General features: G+C 41.6%; 1 protein-coding gene across 4 annotated transcripts in view; it reads left to right on the top strand.

Moving 5' to 3' along the window:
- The window catches only part of HECW1 (HECT, C2 and WW domain containing E3 ubiquitin protein ligase 1), a 265,816-nt gene that overhangs the window by 172,267 nt on the left and 66,596 nt on the right, over positions 1-26,953 (top strand). For 2 of the 4 annotated variants that reach the window (XM_074900893.1, XM_074900894.1), the window contains 5 exons: positions 10,804-10,946; positions 12,963-13,063; positions 14,332-15,699; positions 19,137-19,238; positions 24,579-24,729. In XM_074900893.1, the coding sequence (XP_074756994.1) occupies positions 10,804-10,946; positions 12,963-13,063; positions 14,332-15,699; positions 19,137-19,238; positions 24,579-24,729 (1,865 nt within the window). The remainder of the gene's footprint in view (positions 1-10,803; positions 10,947-12,962; positions 13,064-14,331; positions 15,700-19,136; positions 19,239-24,578; positions 24,730-26,953) is intronic. The other 2 variants (XM_074900896.1, XM_074900895.1) reach the window with 2 other exon arrangements.

Here is a 26,953-nt window from a genome sequence, read left to right as displayed (position 1 = left end):
ACTCTTCCATTGCTAGATATTGCAGTACTTTGTAGAAGAGGACATAAAGAAATGAAAAATTTTACTAATTGAGGAATAGCGTGTGACATTTTGACAATTGCAACAGGGCTCTGTATGAGATGAAAGTGCCCTCACACTGGGAATTGCTCACTGAGAGAAGTGGTATCTTCTGATGGTAGAGAGGCATCATTTTGCAATGTTTCTATATTTTCACATGTTCACATCAGATTCTGCTAAGCCAAAGTGCTGAATATTGCCATGTGTAATGATGACAAGTGATAAATCCTTTGGGGGAGATCCACACTAGCTACTGAAGGTGCCAAGGCCTCTGCGGGGTCAATGAGGAAAGTAGGCAGCTGCAGAAAATAAAAGTAGTAACAAGTGTCTTCAGACAGGGAACTTGTTGCTGAATCGGGAATTAATGGTCCTACTTGTTTTCTTACTCCTGGCTCTACTGTCAAACTAGTGCATTCTTCAGCAACATCTGTACTGCTAAATGAAATGAGTTAGTTCCCGGAAACCACATGCCACTGGACAGCTTGAGTGTAAACCCCTAGGTTCAGCAGACATTGCGCTGGCTGTCCACAAGGTTGCAACGGCATAGTTAGTGAGTTGTCCTATCTGGTTTGAGGTAAAATAGAAAGGAAATCTCAGAAGAAGTGCCTGCTTCCCAGATCTTCTGTGCATCTAGTAGAATTGAGAAGGGTGAATGTTGATTGTATCTCTTCTAATATTGATATTAAAAAATGGCACTATGCCCATATTGTTTCATATGGAGACAATGTGTCTGCTGTCACATTCTTTGGAAAAAACTCCTTTAAGAAGATTTTATTTGTCAGCAAGCAGTAGGTAGTTCAGATAAGCAATAGAGATCGTTGGGGTTCATAAGCAACAAAGCAAAGTGCTTTAAAAAGTAGTTCATCACTCGATGGTTTTGTAGATATAGTTACTTCAGGTCCCCGGGCTTTCCCTTAGACATTTATAGTATTTCTTTCTTAACTGTGGCAGTTTGAGCTAACTGCTTCTTCAGTTTTTGTTCATTTACTAGTGAGTGGATAGACAGCCTCAAGGAATGGCCACTGAGATGACTATAAAAATTGTCTGTTGCAACCATCCAGCATATTTAAAGTAGTAGGAATTATCATCTGTTAAATGACACACTGAATTTCAACTCCAATAATTCTAGCTCTGGAAGAGTAGATTGCCTTAAAGTGGGAGCCCAATCTCAACCCCCCTCCAGCTTTGCTGTTTGTTTCTTTGCTTCAGCCTTATAAATACTGCTAAATTATAGCTGAGGCACAGAACAGTGTTTTGGGTGGCTGCTTTATCACTCTGAAGACAGCTGCATTTCACTGGTGAATTAATTGATGTGTATAAGCAGAGGTGTTCAGTACTCTGTTGCAAGGGCACTTAACAAATAGTAGTTAATGTGTCAGGTAAACAGAATTACAGTATTTTCCTTTGTGTAACTCGTGCTCTCTGCACCTCAGATAACCCACAACCTTTCAAAAATACTGCATTTGAATAAATTCTCACGTAACCTGTCTCTTCAGGTTACCAACACAAAATCAGACAAAGGAAACAAACGCCAGAGGGAGGGTGGTTTGAGGAGAGAGGGTGTTTGTAGTGCAGGCCGTCGTCAGTGATAGAAACATTGGGTTTGGATGCTGCCTGCAAGAATGCCAAGGTGTCATGAATGCAACTGACTGTCTTGAGTGCTGTTTGTAAAAAAAGCAGTTTGTAACTGCTTTTCTTACGATGCAGATTTATAACACGGGCACTGGTTCTGTGATCATGAGTGCTGGACTGATGCATGATGGACCACCCAACAGTACTGGGACTGAAAGAGTCAAAAGAGCCAGATCATGCAGTGTGGGGTTATGTTAACTGCTTCTCCTGAGGCTTTACATTGGCTGATATGATGGGTGCTACCTGATGTAACACAAGCCTAGAGTGATGCAAGCAGTGGATACTTGATCAAAGGTGAATCTTTCCAGAACAAAGTTAAACCATTAAAGATGCTTTGGTATATTTGAATCAACAGTATGAATTTAAACTAAATCAGGTTATATTTGATCTGATATTGATCTAATATTCAGAGCACTAGATGGTGATTATCCTACCGTGGCCTCACGGAATTATTGCATGATTTCACCAGAAGTCCAAAATGAAAAAAAACAACAAGAATATCACACTGATTGAACTACTCATGTATTGTTTAACTTGGATAGCCTTTTTCCTCCTTCTACTGGCAAATACTATAGAAACTGCTGTAGAAACTTGGAGGCCTTTACACCTAAGTGTAAACCCAATATAGATGCAAAGGTGTCCAGATCCCGAGTTCAGTATGAGTTTTGCCAAAGATGTCAGTGGGATCAAGTAAAACCTTGTGGATAGTAGCTTCACTGTATAACATTTCTGCACACATGGCCAGGTAAAGTGTAAGACATAGTTTGACTCCACAGAAAAGCTCTGATTTTACAGCTGCAGGTTTTTGAATATCTGGTGATGATTGAAGTGTGAAAGCTCAAGACAACTTCAGTTTCTTCAGGAATGGGTTACGGTGTGAAAAAATTGGCTCGTTTTTTTTAAATGTTATTCTTCTAGAAATGCATTTTAATTGCAGCTTCTGAATCTAGAAGACTATCAGTCTTGCTAATCTTGTGTATTAGTGCTCATCAGAGTCCTCAAATATTTTCAGTCTATGCTGTGCTAATAAATTCATAGACAGTGTGTGGGAGATGAAGAAAAAACCCTGACTCTTTAAGCAGTGTTTGCACTTGATTTATCCAGAAGTTCTTTTACATTTCTAATGTCTTAAGGCTGAAAGTTGCCATTAATAAAGTAAGAGACATCTTGCAAAACTATCTAAGCCATCAGAGAGAATTCATGATGAGCCTATTAACTAATAACTCTGAATGTTGTGGAATACATGAAATAGATGGGAAGGACTTTTTTTTACTCCTTGTTTCCAATACAGAGAGGTAGCAAATCTGAGGGAGAAATCTGGGAAAGAATTGAATCATACTTTAGAATAGCAGCACATGTTTATGTGCATTCCTTTTCTGTAGGAAAAACAAAACCATGACATGCCAGAATAAGGTATCACATTGGATCTGATGCCCTGCAGTCACTGCTACATTCCAGGACTCTCTCAGAGTACGTGTAGGCAAGTCCTAGCCTTTGGCAGCAATGCAGCTCTGTGCTTGACCCTACTGACTCTGCAATATTTTGTGTGGTCACTGAGTAATACTGTAGTAAGATTAAGAAACTGTGATTCACCATGAGCTTATCCAGTTGTTCGTATGAGTAGTGGTGTGTATGAGTTAGTAATGATGCATAAAAGAGGTTTTTGAATAGGGAGCAGAATAATACAGATGGAGAGTGGCGAGTGCATTAAGAGTGTAACTGTTCCACTGGAGTATTTGAAACAAAAAACCTACTAATGAAATATTCAGCTGAAAGACTAAATCAGTCTTCATCCATCAGATGTAATTTACAGCCTTTTAAGATTTACTTCTGCTTGTATTGTCCCTGTGGCATGATGGATATCGCAAATAAATTTTCTTTTTAATTCTATTGCTTATCCAACTCCAAAACAAGAGCCTAATTCTTCCTGTCACCAACATATTAATTTATCTACCTTTCACCAATTATTGTACTCACTAGTTTTAAAGAACTTGACTTGCACTTAACTTGTCTAATTGGTGCTAATCGACATACTCTGTTCATGTCAACAACTTCCTTGATAGCCTTACTGACAGCTGATCACTGTGATCGATCCATATTCAGGGATGCAAATAATATTGGTAAAAATAAAACACAGGAATTAATCATCATCATTAGCTGGCTTTCTATGAGAACTATTGTCAAGCTCTGGAAATGCTTCTGTTATCTTATAACGGATACAGATGTATTCTGCCAGGTCAGCATTAGCATGTGCCTTCATTCTTTACCATAGTAAGTCATGCATTAATCCCCCTCAAGATCTGTTCTAAGAAAATTAATCATCTGTGTCTGTAAAACCGTTCTTGAGCCTGGAAGCAAATAGGCACTGAAAGTAGATTACTGCCTGAAACTCCTTCAGTGATGTTTACAACAGTATTTTCAGATCTTGCTTGAAGATGGCAGTAATAATGTAAAATCAGATTTACATTTAGGTCATTGAGATGGTGTGAGAGTATGAATGTGTCAGCTGATTCTAGGTAGCTTTGGTTCTGATTGGTGTCTCTGTGAGAGTGAATCTGCAGGAGGCAGCTGCGTAAAATCTGTGTAAATGAAAGGAGAATCCTAATGACTGACCAGAGCCAAAACTGATGATACACTGCTTAGCCCAAGACTTAATATGTTGATGTGGTTCTTCCCATCATGTCACTTTTGCTCTTCCCTCTCCCTCCCTTCTCTGCATTTCTATGGAAATAAATTATTATGGCTTGGAGATTTTTGGTGCCCAAGAAAATATCAACTAAATCTTTTCCTTTCTCTGGGGCAGTTTAAGGCTGTGCAGATTCTCCAATGTCTAATAATGCTGCAGCTTTTCCTTTAATGAGGAATTAATAGGGTCTCTCCTGTCCTACGGCCTCCTTTCATTAAACGTGTAGTAACTAAGCAATCATTGGATCTCCTGCCACTCTAACAAGTGGGACAGGCATCAACAAACAGCTAAAGAAGTGGGGGAATTAGAGAAATGCAATGGCTTTGCTTCTAGAGCAAGTCTGTTTCCTCCTAGCTATCGTAATTCCAGAGGGATACAAGAACACCCTAAAAAGGAAACGATTGAAGACACTGGGGAAATAATACAAATATTACCTTGTTCTATAGATCATGGTTCTTAACAATTCAATGGGTTCACCTACAATAGTATTTTATTCCATTCAAGAGATCAGTTTCAAAGCAAATCTCCTGATCTCCCCAATAAAGACACTGCTTGGGCAGTCTTAAAGTGCACGAACTGAATTGCTCTCAGCAGAAAGTAAGCAGTTTTGAGCCCCTCACTACAAAAAGGCCATTGAATGACTCGAGCGTGTCCAGAGAAGGGCAACGGAGCTGGTGCAGGGTCTGGAGCACAGGTCTGATGGGGAGCGGCTGAGGGAACTGGGGGGGTTTAGTCTGGAGAAGAGGAGGCTGAGGGGAGACCTCATCGCCCTCTGCAGCTCCCTGAAAGGAGGGTGCAGAGAGCTGGGGATGAGTCTCTTGAACCAAGGAACAGCGATAGGACAAGAGGGAATGGCCTCAAGTTGAGCCAGGGAAGGTTTAGACTGGCTATTAGGAAGCATTTCTTTGCAGAAGGGGTTGTTGGGCGTTGGAATGGGCTGCCCAGGGCAGGGGTGGAGTCCCCATCCCTGGAGGGGTTGAAGAGTAGGGACGACTTAGCGCTGAGGGATAGGGTGGAGTTGGGAACTGTTAATGTTGGGTTGATGGTTGGACTGGATGATTTCCAAGGTCTTTTCCAACCTAGACAGTTCTGTGATTCTGAAGAGATGTTCTTCAGGAATGCACCGAACACTTCAGACGATAATGGGAATTCAATCCAGGACACCAGCCTGGAGTTACTTCATGGTAAAACCCTAGCAACACGTCTGGATGTGGTGCACAGCACCAGCTGCTTTGCTCTCCAGATCCACTCACATGCCTTCCTGATGCAGACATGGCTGCTGCCTTCCAGGAATCAGGAAACAGGAGTATCCACAAGGCCTCCTTGCCGCTGCTTATGGCACATGCTGTACATCCCAGTGTACCAGGGATCTTCAGTCATTCCTTGTGTTCAGACTTTCTGTGCATAGCTTCCTTTTAGGAATACACCTGACAGATAACCATTTCTTGTAAGCCCTAATACATTTCTAGAGGAAAATAAAAAAGGCTTCCCCTCTGCAGCTCAGCACTTCGAGCTTCCCTGCACTCTCTTCCAAAGCCCCTAACTCTGGGGATATTCCAGTCTGGGATTCTTCCAGACCAGACACACTGGCTGACCACCTCATCCTTCCAGTGGTGCTTCTCACTGCATGAGGGTGTCTGTGATCTCTACTCATCTACATCTAACCTATAAAGAGGAGCCCTCTCATCCCTAGCTGGTAAGGATCAGACAAGGGGACAGTTCATACACTACATGCATGAGATGGGGTCTGAGACTATTTCTAGGGCCAGACACCCTGTGAGAAACAGGTTGTTCCTAATGGTAATTTATTGGCAGTTTTGTTGAGGCAATCTTCCATCTCGTCTGTGGAGTGTGCTGTGTCATGTGTCATCTCAAGTTCTAGGAGTCATTTTGTATCAAGCAATAATTGATGTGATATGCAGGGTAATGCACTGTGACTAATGCAACATTGTAGGTAATTACTGGTTTGGGCTAATCAAAGAATAGAGATTTAAGTTGTTTGTTATCTGTTCATCCATTGACTGCTTTAGATCATATATAAACTGTGGGTCCAGTGATATCTTTTAAAGAGGTTTTTTCCCCACACTTTATATAATGCATTTTGCTTGAATTTTGTCTAGGGATCAGGTAAAGACATCGAGTTCTATCCATCACTTTGTGTGGATTGTTCTTCCCAGATGTCCCATTTTCTGCTGTTATCCAAATAATTACATAATCAGTCATTAGACAACGTCTCTTCCTTGGTTGGGGCTTTAGCCTTGAAACTATAGCTGTTTTGGTAGATGAGTTTGTACCTGTCTTGAAATCTATTTGAGAGGTTTTGTATTCAGGTGCAAAGGAAGCCTCAGACAAAGTCACAAACCACATTCATGGTGCTATTGTCAAGTTTGGTGGACCTCTGGACAGCTGGGGAGGCTAAAGCTTTTGAAAAAAAAAAAAAGAACATGAATATTTAAAAACTGTCAGAAATTATATTTTCAGTTTGTTCTTTGTGAAACAAGCCCATTTTATGTAAACTTCAGTACACCCCTCTACAGTTAGGCTTAATGAATACTTTAGTTTAGTGTCTTTAGATTCCAGTAGGTTCCATGAAGTTCTTAGCCAGTCTTGCAGAGTTTGCACTAACAGTTGAGATTCAAGGAACTTAAATTTTTGTGGAAAAAAAACCCCAGCCAATGAACAAGCCACAAAATGAGCTGTGGCCCTAATGAAAATATACAGCTTAAAGATTGCTGTCTTAGGTTGAGAAAGAAAATGCATGGTAGCCAATGCCAGCTGCAAAACATAAAAGAATCTGGCTTCAAGAGTGACCAGCAGAAGAATCAGAAGTCTTTTTAAAAGAACACATTTGGGCTTATTGTACTAAAGTTTTTGTATTCTTGTTTTTCTCTGCAACCACAAATGTTATACTTCTTTTTAATGTGAAAGCTTAATTTCTGAATTAATTCTGTAACACTAAGAGTTATAATAATAAGAAAAGTTCTAAGTAACAGTAGACTTACAGTAAAAATTGTAATAGTAACATCAAAAAATGTCATCAGACTTATTCTTAATATGCAGCACTTTTGGTTATCAGTGGTGTAGTGTGTGGACACGTGTAGGAAGCCACATCAAACTTTCCTTATCCAGAAGAGAATCAATTTTTATCTCTGTCGTGATCCTATAGCCTCCTTTTTTGCCCCTCCTTGGGATGAATTATTAATCACAACATCACTGAGTGTGAACCCAAGGGTACTGCAGAATTTATAATAGGTGTCTTTTATTTCTTTTTTTAAACTTGGATATGAAGCTCGTGCTGTCATTTTCACAAGCTGGCTGTTGCAGTGCAGCAATCAGCAAATACTAGTCAAGGAAAGGATGTAATTTGTTGCAGCAGTAATATATTACTACTGTGTTACATTACTTATATTGGAGAAGACCATGAAACACAGGGTCCTTTCCATTCCAGATAGATAGGATAGTAAAGGCCATGGCTTTGAACAGTGTAAATGCAGCTGATGTTTTGGGGCTAAGGTGCATGAGCTGGCACTTGTCAGAAAAGGTGGAGGAAGAGAGGGAAACTAGGATTTGATGGTGATTAGTTTCCACATCTGAAGAAGACAGTCTCATCTTTAAATATCACAAGAACTTGCATGTTTTCAAAAGTGATTGGTGATTTTTGAAAACACATTTATAAGTTTTTGAGTTCTCAAACCTAGGTGTTTCTCTGGGATCCATGTTTCAAAGGGCTAGAGGCCTGTGTGTTCGGCAAACAAGGATTCCTCTGGGCTTTTCAGTCTGGATGGCCTGAGCCTGAGGCATCTGCAGTCAGGGATGGCCTTAGAAAAATCTCGCCCATTAAGCATTAATCTAGATGAGAGCAAGAGCAGGAGCAAGTGCTTAGATAATGGAAAACTGAATTATGTAAAATTATCACTATTTTACAAGCTGTCTACAAAACCATTTCACTGAGTTCACTTTTGATGTCAAACTGCAGTTGTTTCCAAATGGCAAAACCTTTGAGCTCTTCCACAGGACGCTTCTGGTCTTAAAGGTTTAATTGTGTTTCTGAGGTGCTGCTGGTTTTGTGCATCAGAACATGCTCCTCGGAGCATTTGGGAGTTGTGATCATGGACCAGGGCCTGGTCCCAGGGCAGTCTCATGTATCTCCAAATGCAGTGTGGTTGGCAGGTGATGAAATCAGAACACAATTGGATTTTACAAATTGTATGGAAAATCCTGGCATTTGTATGTCTGAGAGACACAGCTGTTCACGGGAAAAAGAACATTTCCTTTGGTTGATTCCAGCACATCTTGCTCCATGCAGCCATACTCTCTGCTCAGGTGCTGATAATCACCGTGGAAAATGTCAATGTGTTTGTTGTGTGCGGAAGGAACTGTCAGGCTTGGTTCCACCTGATATTATGGAAACAAATGCCCATGCAGATTCTGACTGGCTTCAGAATTGTACCACAAGACAAAATATTAATAACATAGAAAGGTGCAGATCATTAACCTATGTTTTACTTTCCACCTATGAACAGTTCAGTCTTCACTTGTGTGTGTGCATGCTCACACACACAGAGAGTTTTTTACAACACAGGTGTTAACAGCATAATAATGGAGAATTCATGAAATGGCAAATTTCTGTATGTTATAACAACCTCATTTAGTTAAAAGTTAATTATCTTCTGCTTTCCTTGTAAGTGTCATGAAATGGCAGTTACCCAAGGTTTTTAGCAGTTGAAACAGTAATGGTACTACAGCTTATTTTTACAAGGCAACTTTAAATATACATGGGGAATTAATGTTCTCCCCTTTGTGGGGTTTATCTTCTCTGGTAATTTTTGCAAAGTTGTAGAAGAAAATGAGAAGAAAGTAACACTTCAGCTGTTATTTGAATTGTATTTCTCTGATTATTTGCATTTGTGCATGGCCTGATTAACAGAATATCCCACTGATACTGGTGTCACTTGCAGATGTTAGGACTAAGCATTTCTGAAAATTAGATCATGATTCAATAAAGCAAGCAATTTAGGGCTTAACTCCAGGCCTTGATAACCCAAAGCATGATTCTGTTGTGAAGATTGTTTTTGGCAGTGGGAAAGCTAGAAAATCCTTTCATCCATCTCAATATTCACTTACCACAGAAGTTGTCTTCCAGTTGAATACTGACCTTTCAGTTAGGTGAACAGCAGTCTCACAGTTCTCCTACTGTTGCGCACCACAGCAGAGATGTGCTTTTTTTGATCGATGATATTCTAGTAGTAGCAGATCTGTTTGGGAAAATGATTGTGACCTGTGTCACCAGATCAAAGCCTGTTCTGAATTTAACCAGTATAGGAGCAAGCAAGGCCAAGTTATCTAATACGTTTGCTTTTTGCTGCTATTCTTAAATAGAACTTTGCTCTCCCTATGGGGACATCCCGACATCTCCAGGCGCCCCAATGTTCCCATGCTTGGAAGCTGTATGCATGGACATCCTTGCTCCTACAATCTAAAATATCGCCCTCCTCCTTCCTACCTCAGCTTTGCATGCACACAGTCTTTAAAAGCTTATTGAAACATTACTTGCAATTAAAAATAGATGTTCTTAAAACCAGATCAGCTGAGGTGGTGGTCGCATGTTTCAAAGCACTAAGTGACAACAGTTTTAGATGGTGCCACTCCTGCCTTCCCCAGTATCGTGTTCCAGTAGCCTGTGCCATGGCCTACCTTCTGGTTTAGCTCTTTGTGGGACTGTGCTGTGAACCAGGTTAGGAGATTGATCCAGGAAAACAGTATTTTCAGGGTTTTTCCTTTCTGAATTGTGGCAGGGATGAGCAAGAGAGGGAGAGATTTCAAGATGTATCTGAAAACTGTGATCCTGTGTCCTTTACCTCACTAGATCCTCGCTTCTCAGTAGCTGAGATGCACCTCACAGCTGAAGTACCACAAATAGCTAGGCAAATGTAAAAAGGACCAATTTCACTTGGAGGAAAATGCTGACTAAACATCTCTTCAGGCTGCCAGTTCTGTTGTACTTCCATGCAGCTATTTAAAGTTTATAGAACTTGGGGGGGGGGGGGGGGGAGGAAGGAAAAAACCCATGATCTGTGCAATTACATTTTGGTCAATAATCATTGCTGGGGCAGAGTTCATGAGGTGTACTGTCCTTACCATTGGCAAGCCCTGTTTAGAGTGTTTGGATGCTACCATGACATAAATAAATTAAATTCATGCACTCGCCAAGCCTGATTGTGCAGTATACACAGTCCCTATGGGTGCTTTCACCTGCCTGCTTTCAGGCCAAACTCTTTTTGTTTTGCAGGCCTATGCCTTGGGGTCCAAGGACTGTTTCTGCCCTGTGAAAAAGCCAGAGACTTACACAGGTCGATAAGCCACTAGCAACTGTGTGTTGTTGTGGCCCAGCCACCAGTTTCATATTGTGTGCTCTTCCTTTATTGCAGCAATTCAGCTTTGTCTCCCTGCCCACGGATGTCCTGGAAATAGAAGTTAAAGACAAATTTGCAAAGAGCCGACCGATCATCAAGCGTTTCCTGGGAAAACTCTCTATGCCGGTTCAACGCCTCTTGGAAAGACATGCCATAGGGTAAATTTGCTGCTTATGCTACTTTCCATTGTTTAACGAGTGTGTTGCTGGTTTGAAGTCCCTGGTGATACATCATTATAGTGATATAATGATGTTGAGGGGGAGTTATTAAACTGACAGTTGTCTGATGAATAATGTTGGTCTTAATTAGAATTTATAGGACTATGGGCCACACAAGGAATTCCCTCTATAATCCTATCCATTGAATTTTGCAAAGTGAGAGCCGGCATTTAAGGAATAATGTTTTGTGTATCATGGCTGCAAATCTGGAGAGTGCAATATTTTCAATTTGAATACTCTTCTAATGTTATCAACAGGCTGTTTTCCTGTTTCAGGGAATTACCTATGGGCTAAAATCATGCCAGATCTGTTCCTCCTCCCTTTAATTTCTGGACAGTGGAAATATTATAAAAAAGTGTACATGGGATGTTGTAACTAAATCTTTCTGACCCTACCTTGCTGCCAAGGAATAACCAGTTCGCTTGAGCTCACAAGCCCTGCCCTGCTTCCCCTTTGCTTGGAAGTCCTTGGAAGGTGTATGCTGCCAAACTAACACAAACCAATTTGAGGAAGATGGATAGTATTCAAACAAAGCCAAAACACTGGGTCTAAACTTGTAAGGTTCAGACCTTGAAGAGCAGGGAGAGAAGGAGTCATCTCCTGAGGAGAGCATATGCAATGCAGTTTCCAAGAAGGCATTTCTGAAAATTGGATCTCCATTCAGCAGAACAGCAGGAAGCTAAGCTTGTTGGAAGTGTTTTTGAACAGCTGGTTAAGAACCTGGCTGTAATATTGACAGCTGAATCTACCAGAAGGGACTGAGCTACCTCCCTGTTTCTCAAGTAGGGAAGATAGAGCAACTTTTTAGAAACCAGATGGAAAATAACAGCTTGGGGAAGGTAGAACTCTATAACTGATATCACTGGTTTCCCTCTGTATGAGAAGATTTCTCATCATCTTCTGATTATATCTTCCTATTTTACTTCCTTATTATAAACACTGTCTATCTAAGGATATACTTTGCCAAGAGCAGTGCCTCCAACCTGCACCTGATCTGGCTTAGTTTTAATACCATAGTGGCTTTCAAATCTCAGGCAAGCTCAATGAGAAGTATACACACAAGTTCAGAAAGATCATATGCACGTCTTGAGATCATCTCATTTATACGAGTTTCTGATGCATGTGAAACTATCCTAGCAAATATATTGGGCCCAAGTGGAAGTGAACTATGTTTCTTCAAAAGATGTATAAATATTACTATTTAGAACCCTTTACACTCAAAATATGCTTTGCAAACATTGATTCAGCCTCATTTTGGGCAGCTGGGAAGTTAATCTCTTCTGTAGTTTCATTCTGTTCTGAGGGGTGGATGAAGTGTGGCAAAGGGAGGGACCTGCACAAGGACAGAATGGAGTCATTGATCAACCTTGTCAGGAAGGTGTTCTCCTGATATTTCAGCTTCATAGAGGTAAGAGGGGTGGAAAGAGATGAAGAGCAGTCATTCAGCCAGTTTGAAAAGAGAAGGTGGTAAGCGGGGACTGGTCTGTACAGGATTTTGAAAGAAAGGACAGGACAGATGAATTTTATGCAGATGGTGAATGGAAGGAAATACAGATATGTGAGGTTCTACGGAAGGGTAGATATGGTCAGATCAGCAGGGAAGTAGTCTTGTTGCAATAGCTGAAGTGGGAGTTGTTTGCTTCCCATGTCGGTATTTTCATACCCATACTGCAGAAGTTCCATTCCCACCGTTATCTCTATATATACATACGTGCTTGTGTATCCTCCCAGAAGCCTGTCTTACTCACTGACCCAGCTGTTCCATTGTAATTGAAGACATTGTCCTCTCCTTCTCTGCCATTCGTTCTCTCGTATGCAAGTCAACATGCCCTCATGGCTGGATTGAATAGCCTTTGAAAACCATTATGTATTTTTGTAGGACACAGCAGCTTTATCTATGCACCGTAGACATTGGGTAGGTTATAGTCTATTGTGACGATATTTGTTTTCTTTCAGGGACAGGGTTGTAAGCTACACTCTGGGTCGCAGGCTTCCTACAGATCATGTCAGTGGCCAGCTGCAGTTTCGATTTGAGATAACTTCTTCCATCCATCCAGGTAATTCTTAGTCTTGACCTATCATTTCTTTAGATTTTTTTTTTTCCTTGCATTCTTTCTCCTCAGAAATCTGGATTCATTCCTGGCTGCTCTGGGACTTTAGGTTACAGTCATGAGCAGAGGAAGGTGCATAAAGTCCCCCGTCACAGATGCATAGTGAGTCACAACCTCTTCCCTGTTTCCCCTTAGCTTAGAGCTACTGGTGTCTCATATCCCCCTGTTCTTCGCTGCTTCAAATACTCTGCCACATCACTGGGAGAGAAAAGGGTGGAAAACCAAAGTCTCACCTGCTTCTCTAGCCTCTATCCAACGAGGTACTAGATGGGCTGTTATTTGTAGTCATCTGCATTTGAGCTCTTCATAAGTCAAAATGGAGAATTTAATAGTAGAGATGATTAGAAACTATCTCATTTTGATTATTTTTAATTTAAAAAAAAGTAAAACAAAAAATAAGTCAGTGTTCCCCTCCTTCCCTCCTGTTTGGTTGGGTTTTGGTTCACATTCTCTTGTAGTTACTAGGAAGTCACTGTCATGATGGTGTAAGTTTGAACCTTGGTTTTCATGTCAATGTCTCAGTAGCGTCGCTCAAGGCCTCTTTGCCTCTCTATGGCAGTGCCCTCTCAGGTACACTTTGCCAAGCCAACAGCAGCTGCATTAGTGGTTGGAAATCGTGACCTTCCCCTTGCTGGAAAACCCTGACTTTTGTCTTCTGACTGTTTGGATGGTGTGAAAGAGTCCAGGTTGTCTGGCATCTGGGAGGAGGTGGTACAGATGAGGACCACGTCAAAAGACGTTTTGGGGAACATTTCTGCCTCTCAGGGGTGTGAAAAAGCAATGGTTTAAGTTCTCTGTTTTGGAGTCCTGTCAGCTTCAGCATGACAAGAAAAATGTCATTAAAACTGCAGGGAAGACTTCCTTGTCATTCACATGATATTCCCTCCAATGCCAGTTTGGCTCAAAGAGGAGTTTCAAGAAGATATTACCTTCAGGTTATGTTGCAAAGAGGAAGGGTGCTGCATACAAATTACCACCGTGAGTAAGTCCTGTGATTGTTAAATCCACTGTACAAAGACTGCCTAGCAAAAAAAAAAAAAAAAAAAATCATCATTTCTTGATACTTGCTTAGTTGCCCACTCATTTCACACTATAATTTATGCTTTTAATTTTCTCAGATTGCTGTGGATGCCTGTGCCCCCGCAGCCAAGCTTCTGGTTTAGTCAACACTTCTTGTTAAAGGAGTAAGTAATTTCTTTTGCTGTCCCCTACAGATGATGAAGAGGTCTCCATTAGTGCAGATCCTGAGCCAGCTGACCTCCAGGAAAGCCCTGTGAACAACCCCACAGAAGAAAGCCTCGGTGAGCCTCCATGCATCAACACAGTGACCTCAGAAAATACAGCTCCAGAACAGCTAAATGGATACGGTGTGAACAGTGTCGATAGCCCAGGGGCTGTCAAACCACCTGGGGAAGTCAACCAGAACAGCTTAAATGAAGAGCTAGCAGGAGATGGGGAGGTTGATGCGGTGCCAGTTCCTGAGCCCTTGGAATCCATCCCAGGAGAAGCGCTGCCTTCTTTGAGTGCTACGGACCTCACGGAGCAGCTGGCTTTGCTGGCTTGCGTGTCTCCTCCCGAGACTGAAGTTAGGGAGAATAACAAAGTCAATTCTGGTACTCAGGGAGATGGTGGAGTCTTGACCAGCATAGAAGCGTTAGATATTGATGAGGTGAGTGCAGATGTGCATGCTGGCAAGGACCTAGAGAAGAGTCAGGAAGAAGAAGGTGCTTCAGCCCAGGAGGAGGAGGACAACAAGCTACAACTGAGGACAACAGCAAAGAGGAAAAACAGGCCATGCTCCCTGCCTGTGTCTGAACTTGAGACAGTCATAGCTTCAGCTTGCGGTGAGCCAGAGACCCCTCGCACGCACTACATACGGATCCACAACCTGCTCCACAGCCTGCCCTCAGCACAGATGAGCAGCGATGGGGAAGAAGAGCAAGATGGTGGCAACGGTGGGGAGAATGACGAGGAGTCTACAGTCAAGGAGGCTTTGGAGAAGGAGGTGGTCAGTGAGAGTGAGACAGTGGCAGCAGAACCTCCTCTGGAGAATGAGTCTGAAGAGAACGTCAGCCAGAGCATGGTGCCGCCAGGGACCTCGGATGAGCAACTCTCTGACTTAAATGATGGGCTGTTGGATGGGGAACACCCCAGGACAGGAAGCGAGAGCGAGTCGAGCTCCAGGCCCAATGGTGACAACGAATGTGAGGCGTGCGACACCTCTTGCTACAGCCCCTCTTGCTACAGCACTTCCTGCTACAGTACCTCCTGCTACAGCACTTCTTGCTACAGCACCTCCTGTTATGACAGTAACAACCGCTTCTCCAGCCATACCCGCTTCTCCTCCGTCGACAGTGCAAAGATTTCTGAGAGCACTGTCTTTTCCTCACAGGATGATGATGAGGAGGAGAACAGTGCTTTTGAGTCAGTGCCAGATTCAGTGCAGAGCCCTGAGCTGGACAGGGAGCAAGTGGATGGCTCCTCCCAGTGGCCAGATGAACTAGTAGCTCATGGTGGGAATCCACAAAGAGCCACAGAGAGTCTAGACACCCCAGTAGCAGGTCCAAGCAGCAGAAGAGAAGGTTAGATCCTGAGAATCGATGCGCTGAGCAACCCTGATTATCTGCATGTCACAGAAGGCATCGGATAATCAAGGTTTCAGATATAGCTCACGGTGTATTTCATACCAATCTGGGGGCTGTGAGCTGGGCCAGATATCAGGGAGGGTTGGATAATTGAGCCTGTCCTTAAAAATCCCAGCAAAACCAGAAAAATCAGATGGGGATCTGTATATATGGATTCCTGTAGATATACATGCATCATTATAAAATCAAGATTAGCTATTGTAGTTATGTGGCAGATCAGCATTATCACATCCACCAACTCATTCCTTATTTCCTGGGATTGTTCCATTTCACATATCTGATGTGCTGCCATGTCTCTGATAGTCAGTGAGAGGACCAGCTTGTGCTTGTCAAAGGGCAGATACGCTGATTTACACCAGCTAAAAATCTTGGCCAGTTTCTGTATATGATTGGTAGCCATGCACAGTAATAAGCATGGAGAAATCTAAATCTATGTCTCTTATGAACGCAGTTTTCTAGCCCCATTTGTTCTGATTCCCCAAGTGTGAAACAGATCTACCTCATATTTTACAAGACCATAGGACAACTCAACAGAGATTTATTTTGGTGTTTTAGATACATTGAAAATTGAACTATATTGAACAAAATTCTCATCTCCTTATCCTTCTCTAGAGATAAAACATACTTAAGGAAGTAATTTTTTGCCTTTATGATTTAGGTACTGTTTTTCCCAATCCCTCCAAATCCTTACATTAAATTCCTCCCTTTGGTAACTCATTTTATGTCGTACATAAAGGGTGGGTTTGATCACTCATCTTTTCTTCAGCTAGTGTATAGTTTCTCTCCAGCTGAAGAAGTAAAAGCCTCCGCAACAGCTAAGGAGTATGCAACAAGGTCAAGAGGTAGTCTTTGCATTCCCAAATCCAGCGTCATCTGTTTCCCACTATAAGTGATGCCAAATTAAAATGGCACCAAAAAGATTTGGGATCGCTGAGAATCCCCAACTAAAGCATCCTTCTACTTTTTCTCCTCCGTTCCAATTTATTTGCTCCCACCTTGCACTGCCACAGACCCTACTCCAGCAGAAAGAAAGATCTAAGGGTGGCCTTATATACACTGGACTGCGTAAAGACTTTGTAGACAGCTGGGCCTAGGCAATTATTGGCTCTGCGGAGCAGAATGTAGCCCAAAGCATTAAATTCTCAGAAGTATGCAGAGGTATAGAAACCCAGTTTTCTTCCTTGCAGGTGAGGGTCTTTGTGTGTGGACAGCATTTATGTGCAAGTACACCTAAGGGGGCATGAGTGTGTGTGTGTGTGTATGTGTGTGTGAGACCTTGCTTAGAGATTTGATAATTATTTTGGACTGTGTGTACTTTTGAGAGGGGATGTGGGGGGAGAGGGTGTCTTCTGTATATGGGTTCAGTACAGCTCCAAGATTGTGCCCCTTCGAGCTTGTATAAAGGGCACTGCAGCGTTCACAGTGGCTTTGCTTTGATTAGCTGAGAGAGAGTATGTCTGAAGGGCAGCCCAGCTCTTAGCACTCTTTTGATATCACGGGGGGTGCTTCAGTAAATGCACACGTTGCTTCATGACTTGGCAGCCGTTACAAATACAGTAGATGTGGTCACCTCCATCCACCCCAGGTGACCGATACTACTATGCTTCCGCTGGTTTGGCGTAACTATCTTGACTAGGGGAGAGTCAATTATGGTAAGTAAAGAAACATAGATGGATGATCTGGTAGTTGGTGCTACAACACCTGTAGTAACAGCACAGTTTTTAAGGCTATGAGAGGTGGACTTTTAGCACTGAGTAATAACTTACATAACTCTGCTGTCTGTTCAAAACATGCAGCAGATGCAACTGTGAGATACGCCTATACACAAGCAGTTTAATGAAGACATTTAACAGGCCATACGGTATCATCAGACCACCTAGAAGAGGGAGTATTTTTGTCTAAGTGATTTTTCTCACTTCTGGATGGTGTGAGATTTTTACAGTTTTATCCAAAACTGGCTTCTGCCTTCTAACTGTTGGTTGTTTAAAGAAAAAACATATTTTTTGGTAATTTTTTTTTTTACATCTGATAGCTATATGTTTGAGTTTTTTACAAAATGTTCATTCTTAGGCTATTAAGATTCTGACATTAAAGACAGCTAAACCAGCCAGCACACAGTGAGTTTGGCTTAGCTGAATGGTCTGGTTTTTAATTTTGAAGTATCTTTGTGTAATTTTCTGATGGTGTTCGAAACACTAAATATATTTTTTCCCTAAGCTGCATCTTCCTGATGCATGTAAATGTTACATTTATGCAATGCAGATTGTATCTGTATTAACAGGCCCACCTGAAGCTGGAGGTTATAGAGAAAAACTGTTACCACACAATATGAAGATGTGTCCGTGGTAGGATAAATAGTCCTGGTTTCTAAGAGTTTAAGGACAGACCAAGAAGGAATCTTAATTCTGGAACCTGTGAAGTTTTAACATGCAGGTTCCTTATTCTCACTTTTAAGTCTAAGATAAGGAACACTTTTTCATCCCTGTTGTAACTTCTTAGATTCTTAAAGGATTCTATAGACATTGAGTGGATCTTAAGTTACTTGTTCCTTTTCAACTGAACATGAGTTTGGACATTTGCTTGGGTTTCACTTATTTTATATTTGGATATATAGACGTATATACAATGATAGTGTTTAAAAACTTCCTCTGCACTGTCTACTGTGTGTCTCTCTTCTTCTTCTTCTTTCCCTCTTCTGTATCTCAGGTCTTCCTTCTTTATCTCAGATCCTGACTATGTCTCGCTATCTTTTGTCCTTCTCTTCTACCACCTGTCTTCTACCTGTTTCTGGTCCTTCTCTCATTTTCCCTCCTTCCACCCAAGATGGCCTCTTTGAATTTTGAAAAATAGCTATAGAAGGGGATGGTCTTCTGCTTTGCTGGGACTGCAAAATCCTGACATTTCAGTCCACTTATACATCCACTGACCTTTTGGAAAAGCAGAGAAAGATCCAAGGCAGCTTTTAGCCTTGTATTCCACTGATGGGATGAATTAAAAGTTGGAACCAGGATTTTGCATGTTCCTGCCTGTTTCTGCAGAAGCTTGAGTTTCGTTGTACATGCACAGTATTTCTCAGAGATCAAGCCTGATTCTTCTCTCGCTTACACTTGTGTGTCTATGAGTCCAGAATCTGGCCCGTAATGGTTTAGTATTGACTCAAACCAGAGATCAGAGCCTTGACTGCATTATTTTAACAATTCTTTGGCATATGAGTTGTTATTAAAATAGTGCCTGAAAATAGAAATAACCAGAGCTGCTAGTATACCAGACTAACCTGTTTTAAAAATAATCACTTGTTTTACAGTAGCACATTTTTTGAACCACATTGTGAAAATGGTGAATGACTGTCAATGTCTTGAATATCTTGTCCGTAGGTGATTGTCCTTTACTCCATAATTCTCAGCCAGTCAGCCAACTTCCTTCTCTGAGGCCTGACCATCATCACTACCCAACTATCGATGAGCCTCTTCCACCAAGTAAGCTTTAGTTTTTTAATTTATTGCATTTTTCAGCTTTTCCTGTTAACTCAAACAGTGTAGAGGTCAGTATGTCTTTCTAAATAATCCCATCTGTTCTGTATATACATTCTCCAGAACCCAAGCATTATGCCCTTTTGTTTCCCTTATTTGATCCTGACTTCAGGTGTCGTCATGTTATTTTGGACAAGCTTCATGACCTCCCTCTGCCTTGGTCCGTCTTCTTCTTTAGCTACCACGAAATTAAAATAATATTTCCCTGTTGCCAGTCGGTGTGTTTAGACTTGAATGAGCAGGTATCTGTCAGGTGTTCTGGAAGCCTCACTATATAAAGCTTTCTGGGTGGTGTATTGGCAACATACTCTGATTTTGCTGTAATGTTTGTCTCCAGGTTTTCCGTAACCAACTTCAAAGATGGTTTGGGCTGGCAGTCCCTGTGGTCTGTCAGCTCTGCTTGCACGCCCAGCAGGAACCCTTTCATAATCAGGGTGCTTCTGGGACAGACAGGTCCAAATCTGAGCAAAATCAGCAGAAGCTGGGAAAAGGCAACTCACGTGGTGTGGTCTTGTTGTACTGTCTTTGGAATTAGAATTGATAATCAGTGAATTTTATGTTCATTATGGACTGTAATGGTGTCTGCAGTTGCGTTGGATAAAAATGCGAGGGTCTTAAGTAGTGCGATCGATTAGCAGGCTGATAATACGGGATTTTTACAACCGAATCAACTGCTGGAAATGTTCTCACTTGCCTGTAGCCTTTCCCTTGCGTATTCCTGGAGGATTACCCCGCTCTTTGCATTGGCGTTAAGTGCCCAGCAGAGCGCACTCTATGCCCTGCAACGTGCTTGCTGATCACCTTTCGACTCCAGCACATGATTTAACAACCTGAAATGTGCCGTGCCTCAGAAAAACAGCCAGGTGTATAAACAAAGCACTCTTTTTTTCTTCAAAGTCCAAGAAGGGGACACACTTACTTGGCCTATGGTGCCCTTAACAAATAATTCATCATATACCAACCATGCTGTCAGTATTCCCTAAGCTGAAAATAGCCCCGCTGCTGGCGTCAGCTGCACAGTAGCATGAATGATTCAAATGCCTTTAGCCCGATGAAGTCTTATTAGAGTCCCACTGGCTTGCCAGTGAATGATGGTTTGGGAATGGTTACCTCTGTAACAGGCAAATATTTCTCTTCCTCCCACTCTTACCTCACCACTTTGTGAACGGGGCACGTTCCCCATTAGATGACTTAATGATAGCATACTGACACCACTCAAGTAAACAGAACATACTGTGAATCTGTTCCATATTCTTACATCACCAATTTAATACAGTGTTCCGCTTTGCTGTAATTATCCTCAAAAGGCAAATGTTTCTACCATTGGTTTTCACAAGTGTTTTCACAACGGGGTTTAAGGACAAGAAATGCAATGTGTGGTGATACAGTAGAGAAGTGATATCCCTTTGTAGGATTTTGTTTTAGCATTTGCATAGAACAGCATTTTTACAATAAAAGCTGACACTGTGGGCTTAAATATATTATCTTAATAGGAATAGACTGTACTAAATTAATTTGGGGGCCAAAATTTGAATTGGACATATCACCTAGGAAGCCTGTTTCCAAAATCTCTCCATAAAATTTTAAGGTAATTTCAAAATGGAAACTACAGCCTCAATCTAGAAATGTTTCTTCTTCTAGCATCCAGTATCACTATCTCAGTGCCTTTAATGCCTCTTAATCCTAGACAAGTAGTTCTTCAGTCATGTGAAAGGAAGAAACTTTATATTTTAAACCTGAATTATATGATCAAAGTTAGCTTACTTCTCACATGCAGCCTTAGCTCCATCCATAAATCAAGTTGAAAATAAGGTGCCAGTGCTTCAAGTTTAACATTGACTGGTTTTACTTTGGTCATGGAGAATTTTCTAGACAGTCTTCTTTCTCTTTTGGGTAGTTTTCTGAATAACTTTGTTTTATCATAACCCCACAATAATTGGTCTTGGGGAGGAAATTTAATTTAAGACAGTTTTCTTTAGGAAAATAAGGTAGAACAGATTCATTATTTATGTAGGAATGTCATAATGACCAGTCTGAATGTTAAGGCCTATACAAGATTGATGGAAGGTTTGCAGAGTTTGTACGGTCTCATGACAGCATTAATAGTCACTCCTTACTATGCATGTGCTTGCTAGTACTGCTCAAAACCCTACAGAACTGAAGCCAAGAAAAATACATGTGCCCAGTTCAGAGCTGCTCCTTGCTGAAGGTGTGGCTGAGCTTGGAAAGGGAAAGACACTGTATTTACTTTGCCCCACCAGGATTATGGTCCTGCCAGAAGAAGTTGCATCTTCTGATATAAATCAGAGCAGTTTCAGAGACTGCTGTGAAATCGGAGTCGGCTGATGGAGAGGATCACTGGAGAACAAGAACCAGTGCTGTCCTGTCCCCAGCCTGTGCTCCAGAATGCTCTTACTGCGAAGGTTAGATGAAGGTTAGTCTCTGTTGTAGTGACAGTCTTATTTTGCCTGAAAAACTAACAAAAGACCTGGAGGAGATTTGGCTGCTTCCTAGATCACCTATGCCCCTGAAGTAACATGAAGGGACTTGAGCACAGCTCAGAAGCAGAGCTCTGTCTGTCAGTTCACCTGTCAGCCTGTTCATCTCTCTGTGCAGGTATCCATCCATCTGTGCACAAATCTGGTACCATATGCAGCTTCAGTGTCTTGTGTGACTTACAGGTTGTCTCGTGGGAACGCAGAAAGTGCACCCTCCACCTGTGTACAACAAAACTATTTGCACCCACCACCTCCTGACAGCCTTCCCAGGTGACTGAAGGAAGAGTATTCAGCTGATTAGAAATGCTGTTGCAAGGAACAGTATGGCTGAAGGTTTCTCAAAAGCCATGTGACATGCAGCTCCTAATTTTTTAGCATGCCAGTGCAAGTGTCAGCCCATGGTTTCAGGCGTATATACCCGTAAAGCATAAATCAATAAAGCAATGCTCCTAGATAGGCATAGTTCGTGTCTGTACGTACTACTGCTGGATGTCTGCTACATCCAACAGAGAGAGAGCTTTCGTGAAGTTGTAATCCAGCCTGCATGATCCTGACCTGATGTTTTCACTGTGACCTCCAAGCTCTGGACAAGTTTCGTTGCTCATGGGTTTGTAAGTATTATGCTTAGAAGCTTAGGAACTTTGAGCTGCATTTAATTAGAGAGACACTACCCCATGGCCTCTAGACCCGGTAGTGCACAGGGCTGGACTATGAGAAGCCTTTGTTTGACTGAATAATCAGTTAGTATTATTCTTACTAAGTGTCCGTCAGCAGGATTCACACCATTATGACCAGTTGGTGTCTTCTGTAGGCTGTCTGGGGTGTGAATCTACAGCATTGCCCACAAGCTTCTAGTTATCCATCAACCTTTATTATTCTCTACTTGTTACATGTATACTACAATAGTTTGGGGTGAGGGCTAGGCTTTGTCCCTTGCCAGACAACAGCAAAGAAAACGAAGATCTCCATGATGTTAAGGTACATCATGTCACCTTTGATCTGGCCAAGATTCTTTCCTTGAGGATATTGCAGATAATGCATAGCTGCAGAAGGACCATTCCCCACCCACGGTGGTACACCTGCCACCGGTGACAGCGTGCTCAGCAAGGCTCTGGCCTTCAGCCTGCCTCATGTGTCGGTCTGATTTCCTTCAGTGTGCACCTGTTGTACTTGGTGTGCTGGTTTTTGCTGTCTTATGGTTTAGACATTATTTTCACAAAGCTATGATCTTGTTCTTGAAACAGCTACAACATCCTTGGGAAACTTTACCCGGTGGAAGGAATTATATAGTGATGTTCACAGTGAGAGATGCTCTGTGTGTACCTGTGGTGTGGCTATAGGTTTTGTGTCTATAAGGACTGAGGTACTTACAGTCAGCTTTGAAAGAAATAATGCGTGTGCATATGGCTCTCCTTGTTTTAGAGTCTTACAGAAAATGCCTCCAAGGACTTCCAGTGCCCATCTTCTAAGGTTTGTGGGATTAACATGTCAGGGGCAGCCTACACTTGACTGGGACTAACCCAGGTATGGGAACCGAGTTTAGCCAGGGCCAGCATTCAGGGGATGGGAACCGGTCATGAAGGACAGGTTTCCAGATGCAGCAGGAAGAGGTACAACTCCAGTCCTACTCTTAGAGAGCAGAAAATAAATATAAAGTATGAAATCCAGCTGATCCTGAATTTGATCATAGAAAACCATAGAAGAAGGAGTGGACTCATCAGGAAGGAGGGTATCATAGTAAGAATATGGGAATAAGAGGAAGTGTTTGCCACCAAAGGTAATCACCATATGTGCATTTGTGTGTGAATGTGAGTGAGGTTTGTATATAAACACATGTAGAAGGTATGTGCATATATTTACATAGATACGTCATCAGCTGACGGTTCATGTAGAAATATGAAGATAGCAAGTCTAATTTATATCACTACTTCATACATTCCAACCAATTTAATATGTGGCTTTGCTAGCTAACTCACTTTTAATTTCTCCTGTTCCAAACACTTTATTTTATCAGCATTACCATTTTCCACAAGCCATCATATACCAAATAACTTCTAGTTTTCAATCATGGGACAATATAAACATTAGCAGGAAACAGTAGTGATGGAAGGCTCAATATTATGCTGCAAACTTTCAGTCTAGTTGGCATTCATCAGAGCAATAGATTGATGATACTCATCTGTTTAGAGAGATTTCTAAGGATATATCCAACCAGGCTGTGAGCAGGTTTCAGGGGAGCCTATAATTGCTGTATGGTATCCTTCAAAGCCACTTTATAAAAAAGAGAGAAATGAAACATGTTTGTTCTGAAACATAACGAAAAAGAAAACCTGGGAGTTGCTGTATTAGTTCAGATACAATCCTCTTCTACTCAGGGTTGGTTCTATGTGGTTACCCCAACCTGCAATGAATCCAGCCAACTAATATTATTAATTGTAAAATTATCCAGCCCTTTAAAAAATGTAGCCACTATGTCACTTGTTTTTCATAGTCTGTGGTAGTGAATTCCATAGGCTACCTATGTGCTGTGTGTGAAATATTTATGTATACGCATATACTGCATATGCATATATAGAGACAAGCACATAGTATATATACACATTGAGTGTATACTTTGAATATATACACATAATATATATTGCATGCATGTAGACTATGTATAGTATCTCTTGTGTGTATATACCCTGTCTGTGTATATCTGTGTGTGTTGATATGTATCTCCCACGTTTCAGTTTTCTGGAAGGCATCACACTGACAGCATCACCCCTTCCTTTTTTTCCAACCCTAGATTGGGAAGCCCGGATAGACAGCCATGGGAGGGTGTTCTACGTTGATCACGTCAACCGAACCACCACATGGCAGCGCCCCACGGCCGCAGCGACGCCAGATGGGATCCACAGGTCTGGCTCCATCCAGCAAATGGAGCAGCTGAACCGGCGGTGAGCGTTTGCACCTATATTCCCTTGAGATCTGCGCTCCCTCTTTTTCCACACTGCCCCAGTAGCTTCCTTCCTTCCCCAGTGGCTCCCTAAGGATTTTTCTTTCCTCCTTGTCCAAGTCCACGTTCCTGTCCCCACTGCTGATCTCCTTCAGCCTGCTGGTGTGCCCACTGTCCAGTACCCAAACTTGCCCACGTAAGAAGTTCTGTTGAGTGAAAGATGTTGCAAAAAGTTTCGAAAAGCAAGAAGAGGCTTTTGGAAAACTGTTTTGAAATGACTCATGGAAGGGATAGAAGTGTTCTTCCAAAAGATGGAGTCGCTTTTGCTATTTAACTGTAAGAGTGGTATCGATGGGTTGGCATCTAGTGCTACACTGCAGAGGTTTCTGAGCTGACTGTTATTGAAATAGTGTTGCCGTATCAGTGTGGCGTTTCTACTCAAGCTAGTTAGGCCTGTTGAAAGGTCTGTCTCCTTTTCCAGGGCAGAGCACTGCTCTAATAGAACTGTACACATTTCTAGACATAGACAGATCTGCTTAGTGTTGCACTGGGCCCTGTAAATCTGTCAGTTCATTCTGAGCTGGCTGAGGTATCTCTTAACGTGGCGCACATTTTCCCTTTGTTTGACTAGTCCACACATAGATTTGTTTAGTTTCCTTCTCATGCTTGCTTTTCAGACTGAATTTAAAAGGAAAAAGAACAAATAAACAATTGGTCAAAAACCTTCTTTTTTTACTTCAGAAAAGTTTTTTTTTAAAATTTCCTGCTTACTGTAATGATATGGTTTCTAGAAAAGACAAGCAAAACTGAAATTATATTCTAGCTATAGCACGTAAAATGCCATGAAAGCTTTTTGGTCTTTTTTTTTTTTTTTATGGGCTAAGAGAAATATCTGCAGCTGAGAGAAGGATGCAGAGTTTCAATGCAGTCTTTCAGACTGCAGAATAGTTTGGGCGTTACTGTGTGTAAGGAGAACTGGGCCCTGAATGACAACAACTAGAAAGTTAATGTAACTTGTAGAGAGCAAACCAGCCTTCTTAATGTGGTTGTTTTGCAACTCAAGTTGACACCATCAGCACGGTCTTGAACAATTTTTTCCACCATAATTGAGTATTTTGGATAGCATTTCATAACATGTCTTGCAGAAGTGAAAGAACCTGCTCAGTATTTGTTGTCATTATAGCTTCCTAAGAATGTGTCAAACTCCCATGTTAATACAAAAAACCCCCACAAACCTAGAGAAAGTGAATGTTTAATGTAATTCTTTCAATGGATTTACATTACTTTTTTGCCATTTAGCATTTGTCTTTAAGAGGGATTTGGGCCATGTCAAAGCTCAAACTATTTGTCTGCCACTGAAGCAAATTATCTGCCACAGAAAGCAGAAAGCTCTGTTGTGGACATATATCAGTTGGGTTTTTTTTTGTTGGGGGAGGGTTTTGAGGTTGTATTGGACTCATATAAGTGCAGCATAACCAAGAAAGGAATAAGTGTAAGAGCCTGTGTAAGAATTTGCCACTCTGTTAGTTACCCGCAGGTTAATGATTAAACCAGCTATCTCAGCAGAAACTGAAAGGTAGGCATTGTCTTTGTGACTTCCTTGTTTCAAAATTTATTATTCCGTGTTTTCATGTAGGCTGCCTAGCTTTCCTGGGTATGACTTGATTATCACTGGTTTGGGTTGGGAATTGGCAGTTCATAGGACTGACATTCCTTGAATCTCTCTATTTTTAGTATTCACATATCCAGTTACAAAGTGAGAAGTATAGAGGGTTTTCAGCAGTCTCTCCTTAACCGAGTCCCATTGGAGACTAAGTGCTTTGCAACTTATGAACACGAACTGTCATGGCTTCTTGGGACAGAGGAAAAAAGCTGATGATTCTCTACTCTCTGCCAAAGAGCTCTATTGATTTGAGAAGTTGAATACAGAGGACTCCTATTGTTCCCAAGTTTGGGAACATTTCCTAAGATTCTAGTAAAAGACATTCACATTGAATCTCTGAGCGTTTGTCCAGTGACAAATAATTTTGATATTTTCAACCTGGATGTTACAGTTTTTAAAATTATTGTTATCCTACAGCTAATTTCAAGTATTTCGTGTGTCCAGATTTCAGGATTGGGAGGAAAACCACTTTTTGTAAATAGTTATTATCAGCACTGTGGACGATCAGGTTTTGTTTTAAGCACTCATTTTAGAAATACTGTTTTGCTGTATTTCAAACTTC

Source organism: Athene noctua, chromosome 2 (genome assembly GCF_965140245.1).
Source record: "Athene noctua chromosome 2, bAthNoc1.hap1.1, whole genome shotgun sequence".
Taxonomy (NCBI): Eukaryota; Metazoa; Chordata; class Aves; order Strigiformes; family Strigidae; genus Athene; species Athene noctua.
The sequence above is the reverse complement of the archived record's forward strand: the minus strand, read 5'-3'. Positions and strand labels throughout refer to the sequence as shown.